Raw genomic sequence first — 10,389 nt, forward strand, 5'->3', positions numbered from 1 at the left:
ACAAGCTAGATGGTAATAGAGGCAGCTTTGTAGCTGCTCAAACAAATATATTCCAGAAGTGCCAATTAATGGTCAGTGTCCATCTCAGGGAGCTGTCTAGTGGTACTATCAAGGACTTGTCCATGCACCTTTCCTGATCAACCTTAGCTCCCAAAGATTTCAATAAAGATATATTAGTTTTGCAGCTGACAATGCATAGAAGGATAATAAATATGACGGATGACACTTAAAGTTGAAAAATATTTCTGTTGTAGATGAAAACCCAAAAGCTGAGATGTAAAAAGGATAAATATAAGGTCCCGCACTCACGTTCCATAAAGCAATTACACAGACAGGATGTGGAGCCCATCAGGATGGCAGTTCATGCAGAAAAATGAAGCAGGTTTCAGGTAATCCTGCTAATGGAAAACTCAACACGAATCTACTGTGTGATGCAGCTACTAAAATAGTTTACGAAAATTAAGCTTCATTAATAGAGGTAGAGATCATGTCTGGATCACAGCAGGTGATGTCTGTGTCAGGAAGATACGCAGCTCTTCAGTTGACATATGGGGTTCAATTAGGGATGTCAGATTCTAAGAAGGGCATAGATGAATCTAAGAAAATCCAGAAGAAGCTGGATAGTGGATGGTCTGAAAATCAATTCATGTGAAGAACATCTGAAAGAAGCGGGAGTACTGAGTTCTGAGGAGAGCATTCCAAGTGAAGAGGTTCATTTTTTTTCAAAGACTTAAGGGACTGTTACACAGAATGAAAAAAGACGTGTTCGGTGCCTTTCCAAAGAGAAGATGCAGCACCAATGCACAGAAGTAACAGGGAGGCATTTCCGGTTTGCCTACGAATTACAGCTGATTAAAGATGTCATAGAACATGTGTGATATAGAGAGCTTTAATCTCTAAAAATATTTAGGCAGAGGGTGGAAGACCCCCAGAAGGGATGGGATAGAAGGGGTTCAGATATGGGTGGGAGGCTGGGTAACATGCTGACCAAGGGTCCAGCCCATTTATGAGACTACAATCATTGAGCAAGTCAGTATACTTCAAGCAGTTTCACGGGACTAGGTGATTATTGGTTTTGTTTTTGTTCCAACAGAATATAAATCAGTGCTTCCCCACAGAGGGTAGGCCATAGGCAGTCCTAGCAAGGAAAAGACAGCACACGACAAGCCAAGGAGAGAAGCGTCAGAAGAAACTACCACTGTTGGAACCATGATCTTAGACGTCTACCATCCAGAACTGTGAGAAAATAAGTTTCTGTTGTTTATGCCATACAACCGGTGGTACTTCGTTGTGGCAGCCCTGGCAGACGGATGCATTTTCCGCTTTCTCTAACTGAAGTGGTTTGATTGAAGTTTATCTGCCTAAGCCAGGAACTCCTCCTAACTAGGAAGGGTGCTGACAGGATTCATAGAAAGCTGCTTTGCCTCATCACTCAAGACTGTGTGTCAGCAGCTGCTGACAAGTGGTTCAGTCCCATTTGTAGCAGTTCCAGCTTGGCCCAGATAAGCCTGATGACAATCAGTGTGAGCACCTGATCAGGGCACCTCGTGCCACCTTCTCCCTCACTTATGCACTCAATTATCTCAAGCAGGCCTAACTGTAGGTAAGATGGCTGCTTTCTGGACCACGTGAAGAATGAGTTCATCGTATTGCTATTTTCCTCTTTATACTGCTTTGTATGTTTCTCATTTTCTACGTGGATCTTGAAGTAAGAAAAGAAATAAAAAATTTAAAAAGTAATCTGAGTCTTTTTCTTAAAGCATTTCTGGATTTTGGAGAAGTCAACAAAAAAAGCAGCAAGAACGAGAGTAAGCTTTAAAGCAAATTATCAGGATCACTGTTTACTCAGTAGAAAAGTAAATTTATAGAATAAACCATTTTTTCCGAGATTATTTTTATATGTACTTTCTCTATTTTATACCTTCCTGCTAGCTTACAGACATCTTGGGAACGTAAGTGGAAGGACATTACCAAGGGTCACTTCACTGAAACATGAGTTTTCATTACAACGACAACGTGACTTACCTTCATGTCCATTGATGGGTCACCCTGCAGCAGTGTCCACTCATACTGGATGATGGCGTGGTCATCTGTGCTCTCGCGGCCATCCAAAACCACCGCGTCTACCGGCAGACGCAAAACCACATCCTGCCCAGCCTTGCTAAGTGGAGGCTCATCCTTTTCTGTGAAAAAAAGTAATTCACAGGAAAGATGATTCCCCACTTTTCTCTAATTGATTAAGACAGGTATCTTGTTTGCTAGAATATAGTCTAGCAAAGAACTGCTAAGAAAATACATAGCAACTCAAAGTTATTTTCTTACTGATTTTCATTGTATTCTCTTTACATAATAAATAAAACAGCAATGAATTATGAATGTGGAATTTAGCTGTAACACACAGAGAAGAGGAAGTGTGGAGTGTCAGCTGTGAGCAGTAGCAAGGATAAAGTTATGGGTAGAAGATAGTGAATTAAGCCTTCCCATGTGTAAATCTGGATTAGTTTTATTCTCTAGAGTGAAATTTTCACTTAATTTATAAACAACTTATGTTAAAAGGTCTGTTAAATGAACTTATATTAAAAAAAAATTCTTGAAACAAAACTTGAAAAAACCAAACCCACCTCTGATATAGATTTTTATTTTCTTATCCTCAAGTTTTAAAAATAAGAGTGATAAAATGGGAGTGATATAACTTGATATGAAAAAGGAGTGGAAAGTTAAGGCAAGTTCTTGGATCCATACAAAATAAAACCCACAAAGAAATTTTATGGAATCCAATTTTTCATCTAGGAAAATAGAAGAGACTCACAGCTTCTAAATAACTAATCTTTATAACCGAAGCCGGTTTATAGAGTTTCTGAGATAGTAAAACAAGTTATGTATTTACATATGATCTAGAATGGTACTAATTTAAGGCTAATTATGTTCATTTAAATAGTAATACTTAACTGACAGCTGCTTCAGTGATGACTGATGGAAGAAGCTGCATTTCTAAGAGGAGAGCTGTGAATATTTTCATCGATTTACGTTTCTTATTAATCAGTTTACCGAAATCCACATGTATTTTAAAGAAACTTAGTAATATGTAACTGGAAAAACAAGTTCTACAGGTTAGCATTACCTTTTGTATGTTCAGAGACCTACTTATTCAGACCCCTATCTTCTCATCTAGTAATTCTCTGAAGGCCCAGAGACGGGATTTATGTGAGGGACTGGCAGCTCTTTGAGCTGTGACTTTTCTGAAGGAGAATGCCGCTGCCAGCCTCAAATGGAGATGACTTTTTTTAATGAGCATCTTACAAAGAATAAGCACATGTGATATTGCCAAAGGGCACATATGTGTACTGAGAACATGATGAGTCCCATTTTTACAGTCATTTAAAATAATGAGGACTCATAACTCAGATTTGAAGAAGCCACAGAAGTAACCCCTGCCTAAGAAGAAACTTGTTCTGCCTTTTTCCACCTCTGAGCAAAAATCCAGTGCCTGATGTCTTTATTCTGCTTCTCCCAGGTAAGGAGAGATGTGGCAACCGCATCACTCATAGGCTATTTTATAGAGATTTATAGAGAACTCGCCTTTGGTTCTGGAAGGTTCATTGCTTTTCACACAAGGTTTACCATTTTATAATTTTGGAAAACATCATATAATTCAGCAGTACTACACTATAGTTAGCAGCTGTTTGCATTAACATTTATTTTAAAATACTAATTTTCAGTAGACAGACTGAAATATAGCTATATGCTATAACATATATATATATATTTATATAACATATAAACAGCAATGGATGTTAATTATATCTATCTATCTATCTATCTATCTATCTATCTATCTATCTATCTATCTATCTTTAAACCCTCAAAAATTTAACCCCAAAGATTTCAGATGGAAGAATCACATAAGCATTGAAATATCCCACGTATTACATAACTAATTAATCTTGCCCTCCAGGAAGAAAAGAAAATCATCCTTTTCCTCATTTCCTTTTCTTTAGGTGAGCTTTAAGATTTGATTTATAAACAGTGAAATCCTCATGTCCTCTAAATTGATCATTGTTGTATTTGAAACAACAGAGATACATTTCCTCCTCAGTTCAAGTCTAGTAAATTATACTGTATAATGTATTTTCAAATAAGCCAGAGCTTATCTACTCAGAAACAGACCTTAAAATAAACAAACGATAACAAGAAGAGGAAAGGGGTATGCTACACTTAAAAATACTTGACTTGCTGATGAAGAACAAGACATATGTAATTTTGAATTCCCATCATAAAAATGTAATAAGCCACTGTTAAGTACTATGGTAACATTGATTTCTTTTGAAAACTAGACAAACTTGATAAGATTTAGAGAGGTAAGACTCATACCAATTTTGGGGAACATACCAAGATAGCATTTTATACAGAGAATATTGTTCACTAATCTTATTTACAACACGCTGCTGAGAACAGAGCCTCAATGACAGGGAAGAGGTTCTAGACTCTGGATCGGTACTGAATGGACACAAATGATACAGCTGAGGCTGAGAAATCAGTGGGGCCTCCTGAAGCCAGGATATGAAAGTGGGACCCGACTAAAGGAAGAGGCTAAGATATTTACGATGAGTCAAAATCCATTGTGGGTTTTTTGTTGGTTTTTGGTGGCAGTTTTTAAAAATTGCAACATTTTAGGAAAAGAAATGATTCGCCACCTCAATATCATTATCATCATCTCAGGTGTTGTGCTGTTCTAGTCTTTCTCCGTATGAACTGATGACAACAACAATAGCTTCCATTTACTGGATGATTTCTTTATACCTGGAACCACGCTAAGTCCTTTTGAGGCATAACTTCTGTCAACTTTCACAAGTCCCTAAGGAAGGTACCATATTGTCATTGTCATCATACCCCTGAGGAAACCAGGCTCAGAGAGGTCAACTCAGTTGTATTAGCTGACACAGGGGATAACTTTGTCAGTTCAAATGTCAGCCCAGATCTTTCTAACTAAAGAGCTCTGTCCTTCCCCTATTCTTTGACACCCCCAAAGTATATTCCAGTTATACTAAATATAAATTTACATCCTGAATTTAATCTAATTTATTAATATGTTCTATTTACTGATATTAGACCTAGCACATATCCTAGTATTGCCCATATTACTACATGAACTTCCCAATTGCCATTTTGATTTCCTAACCTCTATTATTGGACATTTACTTTACCAAGTTTTACACCATTATAAGTTATGCCTTTTTTGCTCATACTGTGTTTCCCCGAAAATAAGACCTAGCCAGACAATTGGCTCTAATGCGTCTTTTGGAGCAAAAATTAATATAAGACCTGGTATTGTATTATATTATATTATATTATACCCGGTATTATATTATATTATGTTATGTTGTTATGTTTATATTATATTATTATACTGGGTCTTACATTAATTTTTGCTCTAAAAGACGCATTAGAGCTGGTTATCTAGCTAGGTCTTAATTTCAGGAAAACACGGTATGTTTTTTTTAGCATGGACCATTTTCCTAAAAAATATATTCCAGAAGAATGAATATTTTAATAGCCTCTGCTACATATTTCCCGATTTCCAAAAGAGAGGTACCAACGTACACTTTTGGTGACCATATGACATAACACTAACTTCTCCACATGCATGCCAATAGCAGAATAAAGAGCAAACTTATTCTTTGATTAACTTCTAAGGTTGAACATTTTTCTACGTTTATCAAGTATACATCCTCTTCTGGAAACTTGGTTCATATCCTTTGCCCATTTATTTTTTTCTTACTGATTGGCATAAGCACTTTCTATTAATATATTAATACTCTTATCTCATACTTTCCCAGACTCTTGTTTGCAATTCCTTTTGTTTCTTGACATAAAGAGGTTTTGAAAAACATGTATATCATCCATCCTTTCTCTTTGTGATCTCTTTGATTAGAAAGTTATCTTCCCTCCAGATACACAATAGTAAATTTATTTTCTTCAAGCCTTTCTATGTATGGAGTAACCTACGGCTTAATTTTTTAAAAAAAATATTTAATTCTTTAACCCATCTGGAATTGATTGGTGTGTGCCCAGAGGTGCAGGTCTAAATGTATTTTCCCCAACATTCTCAAACAGTTATCTCAATATTATTTATTAAATATAATTGCTTGCCATTCTTTTCTGATGTCTATTTACAAAACAAAAGGGAGAGGTTGAAAATGTGAGACAGAAAGCTCCTTGGAGGAGATCGGTCAGGCAATGTGGAGGGATTAGCCTTGAATAAGGAAGATCAAGTCTTTCGTTTTCACTTGGATGAGAAGAGGGAGAGGCTGGAGGTGGCAGTGTGTGGGTGTGCAGAGGGGAGAGCAGAGCACTGCTTAACAGCTTTGATTTTCCCTAACACAAAAGGGGGCCTGATTTCCAAAACTGCACAGGGTCTTCCCAGAGACCCTGCTTTTCAAGCTGAACATCTAGTGGAAACAACATAAAGGTTCTGGTCCGTGAGCCGTTTGAGATTATATTGTCTAGCTCCAGCTCCAACTTCTCCACACCCTCTTTGCTGCTGCTTTTCACTTTTATTGGGGCTCCCAGTCCCCAACCCCTCCCTCCAACCAGCTGCACAACCCAACCAGGGTCCCATAACACATTATATGTGTGCTGCCTTTGTAATTCACAAAGCATCCTTTCCTTGATCAGCACAACAGCCTGGGCTGGAAGGCAAGGCAAGCACTCAAGTCCCAAGAGAATAGTAGGGACCCTTACATAGAGGAGCTGGCTCTCACACCCGGGTGTCAGGACCACAAGCCCCCTACCCTGCTCTTTTCACACTACTGCAGGCAGATTCAGTCATGTCAACACACTTCTTTCCTGCATCCTCAGCTGGTCCCTGCATTTTCCTACCACCTTCGACAGCCACCTGGTCAGTCTGTTTCTCTGCTTCCGGGTTGCCTGGTGCTGCTGGAGAACACATGAGCTGCTCCATCTGACACAGCTCCACAACCCCCTTGCAACTCCCTGAGACCCTCAGGCAAGTTACTTTCTCTTGCCAAGGCCTCCAGCACACCGGTTTATAATAGAACTTAGATCTCTGGGTATTGGGAGGAGAGAGAGGTCCTATGTCCAAGGAGCTTATAACACCAAAACCAATAAACGGCAACAAACAGGACTGATGGGTTTTCCTATAAATTTGTGCTATCCCATCCCACCTGGCCCCTCACCATTTATGATCTTTTTACTCATCCTAACAAATTCTCTGCAAGAGTTTTTCTCAACCATTTCCATATTCCTTTAGCCTCCAGCTCCAATGCTCACAGTTAGGGGGAAAAAACATTCAAGAAGGAAAACTGTACCATGTTTCCCCGAAAATAAGACCTAGCCAGACAATCAGCTCTAATGTGTCTTTTGAATCAAAAATTAATATAAGACCTGGTCTTATATTATAGTAAAATAATATCGGGTCTAATTTTTGCTCCAAAAGATGCATTAGACCTGATTTTCTGGCTAGGTCTTATTTTCGAGGAAACACCGTAGTAGTCTCAGAAGCTTAAAGAACGTGAAAAGGTTAAGTATCTGGGCAGGGAAACCACAGGAGTTTGGGTAGGGTAACCTTTGCCCTACCTGCAGAGAGGAATGAGGGCGCCATTCCACATTTCCATGTTGCTAGGCATCTGAAGTGTGAGCATGGCAGTGTTTTTCCACAATGAGGACCAACCCCCCCAGGGGTTACCTATTTTCACCCCTAAACATCTACAAAACTGAATTCCTAGACAAACTCCTAAGGCAAAGAAATAGAAAAAAAAAAAAAAAAGACTTGGAAACTTCTAAACTAAACTTTCAACAAATTTCCACGGGCATGCTTTGTCTTTGTTTATTTTCCTTTCGTTTTCCCCTGGCTTCTAGGCAAGTTCCCTTTGGCAATGTCGGTGTGCACCGCGATCTAGGGAAAGGGATTTGGGGTGTTTTTGCTGTTGGGTCCATGTTTGGACAGTGAGGAAGGATGTATGTGTAACAGCCGTGGGGCAGGCTCAGGGATGCTGGTATGATCCGAGTAAAAGTACCTCCTGTCCCCCCTTCAGTGAGAAAACTTTGGGGGTCCTTCCCAGTGTCTCCCTCCAGGCGGAGGCAGTCACTGAGTAATCTTTGATGTCGGTTCCCCTGACAAGAATTCTGAGCCTCCTCTTGGATGGAGATGGGTAGGCAGACAGGACATGGTACACACAGATTTCCAGACCATTCTCATTGGAACTGAAGGTCATGGAGACTCCGGATTTCTGAACTGGCTGAGGCTACTACCCCCTCTAATCTTGCTATGACATCATTTTTGTGTTAGTATAAGTCAAACAACAATAGAGTGCGATCAAACACACTGAGCTGACCACAAGTGGGCCCAATCAAGATTTTATTCCCTCGGTGACCTTAACCTCCAAGTGCTACGACCGTGTTTCCCCGAAAATAAGACCTAGTCAGACAATCAGCTTTAATGCGTCTTGTGGAGCAAAAATTAATATAAGACCTGGTCTTATTTTATTATAATATAATACTGGGTAAAATATAATGTAAGACCGGGTCTTATTAATATAATATAATATTATAACACAATATTATATAAGACTGGGTCTTATATTAATTTTTGCTCCAAAAGACACATTAGAGCTGTTTGTTCGGCTAGGTCTTATTTTCCGGGAAACATGGAATTTTTTGTGCCTCCTGTGTGTCTTGATTTTCATTCTGAACATCTGCAGAAAGTAAAACCATCAGATGAAAAGCTTCATTTTTAGCTCTTTTAAAAAAGGGATGTGCCTCAAACTTTCTTATTTTCAACTAAATCAAGTCCCTTCTTTTCACTCTATGAAAGGGAAACGTAGTTCATGGGAATCAGTTGGACCCACTTCAAAAATAGCTGACACTGTTCTTTCTCATTTATGTCTGATGAAAGCAAGGGTAGGTGGAATCTGGAGTCGGGAGCCAAGCTAAGAAACAGGGTGTTATGAGCAATCTGGGATCTAATTACATTTTGCTCTTGGCAATTACTTGACACAAATCATATCTTATAAAAAACATGAAGCTAAAATAAACTTTATTTTTTGCTTTGAGCTTATTGAATTTCAGTTAAACCACCCACATCAGCCTCTATCCCCAAGGCTAGAAAAATTGCAGAAGCAGCCCACCATGCCTGCTTCTGCTCAATCTACTGGGATTCTTTTCCAGAAGCCAACCCTAACACTAAGAAATCAAAGCCACTCTTCTGGATGCACGCAACTAAGATAACTTGGAACAAGGGTGTTTCGTTTCTGACTTAGCTGATGAGGGCACAGCGCGGGATCTTACAGATGCAGCCACCCATCAGGTGCAAGGACAGCAAGCCAAGCGGTCTGACCCTGGCTTCCTTCAGCGGCATGCTTACCCAGCCGAGGCGAGGCCCGAGCGGTGGCCGGGAAGCCGGCTTCCAGGCCTTGCTGCCCACCCTCCGCGACGCGGCTGAGGCTGTAGCTGCTGTAGCCGCGATGCATAGCGAACTTGCAGACGCTGCGGCCGCGTACAGTGCAGTTGAAGAGGTAGCAGCCAAGCGCGGTGGCCGCAGTCGCCGGCCACAGGGGCAGCTCCACCACAGCCACGGAACAGCGCGGCTCGGAGCAGCAGGCCGCCACGCACTGTCGCCAGTCCCGCACGGCTGCCGGCGCCCTCAGGAAGCTGGCGCCGGCTGCGATGGAGTCCTTGGTGCGGATGATGGCGTCGGGCATGGCGCTGTAGCCGCCGCCCGCCGGGCCCGGGCAGCCCTGCTGTGGGCCGCCGCCGGTGCGCAGCTCCAGCTCCAGCTCCTCCCGCGGCCGCTCCTGCTGCAGCTGCCGACGGAACTCCTCCAGCAACTGCTGGACGCCCGAAAGCTGCGCGTGCAGCTCGGACAGCGGCGCGGCTGGCGGGGCGGGGGCGCGGCCGCTCGGCAGCCACAGGCAGAGCAACAGCAGCCCGCGCAGCACCGGGTGCCGCGGCGGCCGCCTGCGCTTCGAGCTAGCGCTCTCCCGGGCGGCGAAAGCCATGGCGGCCGGCCGCTGACGAAGCGAGCCGAGGTGGGCGAGGACGGCCGGCGAGCTGGGGCCCAGGGCCTCTTTCGCGGCCGCGGCGGGCGGGCCCTGGCGCCTCAAAACGCTGCCTCTCCGGGGCCTGGCTGCGCCCCCGGGGGCGCGGGCGCGCGATCGCCGACAGAAACAGCAGCAGCGGGAGGCATGGCCGACCGGGCCTGGCGCCGCTCCTCGTCCTTTCCGGGGGCTCCTCCGCGGGCCCGCGCCTCTCTGCGGGAACCCGGGGCGCGCTCCGTGGCCGCAAGGCGGGCGGCTTCCCCGCGGATCAGCAGTCGGCTAGCGAACAGTGGTCGCCGCCGGGCGGAGGCGCGTGGAGCTCCGCCCAGGCCCG

General features: G+C 42.7%; 1 protein-coding gene across 1 annotated transcript in view; it reads right to left on the reverse strand.

Moving 5' to 3' along the window:
* Positions 1-10,162, reverse strand: part of LRP11 (LDL receptor related protein 11) — a 39,691-nt gene extending 29,529 nt beyond the window's left edge. The window contains exons 1-2 of the mRNA XM_033100348.1: positions 9,383-10,162; positions 2,026-2,183 (exon numbers count right to left, since the gene is read on the reverse strand). Of these exons, the coding sequence (XP_032956239.1) occupies positions 2,026-2,183; positions 9,383-10,016 (792 nt within the window). The 5' untranslated portion in view covers positions 10,017-10,162. The remainder of the gene's footprint in view (positions 1-2,025; positions 2,184-9,382) is intronic.
* Positions 10,163-10,389: the final 227 nt, after the last annotated feature.

Source organism: Rhinolophus ferrumequinum, chromosome 3 (genome assembly GCF_004115265.2).
Source record: "Rhinolophus ferrumequinum isolate MPI-CBG mRhiFer1 chromosome 3, mRhiFer1_v1.p, whole genome shotgun sequence".
NCBI lineage: Eukaryota > Metazoa > Chordata > Mammalia > Chiroptera > Rhinolophidae > Rhinolophus > Rhinolophus ferrumequinum.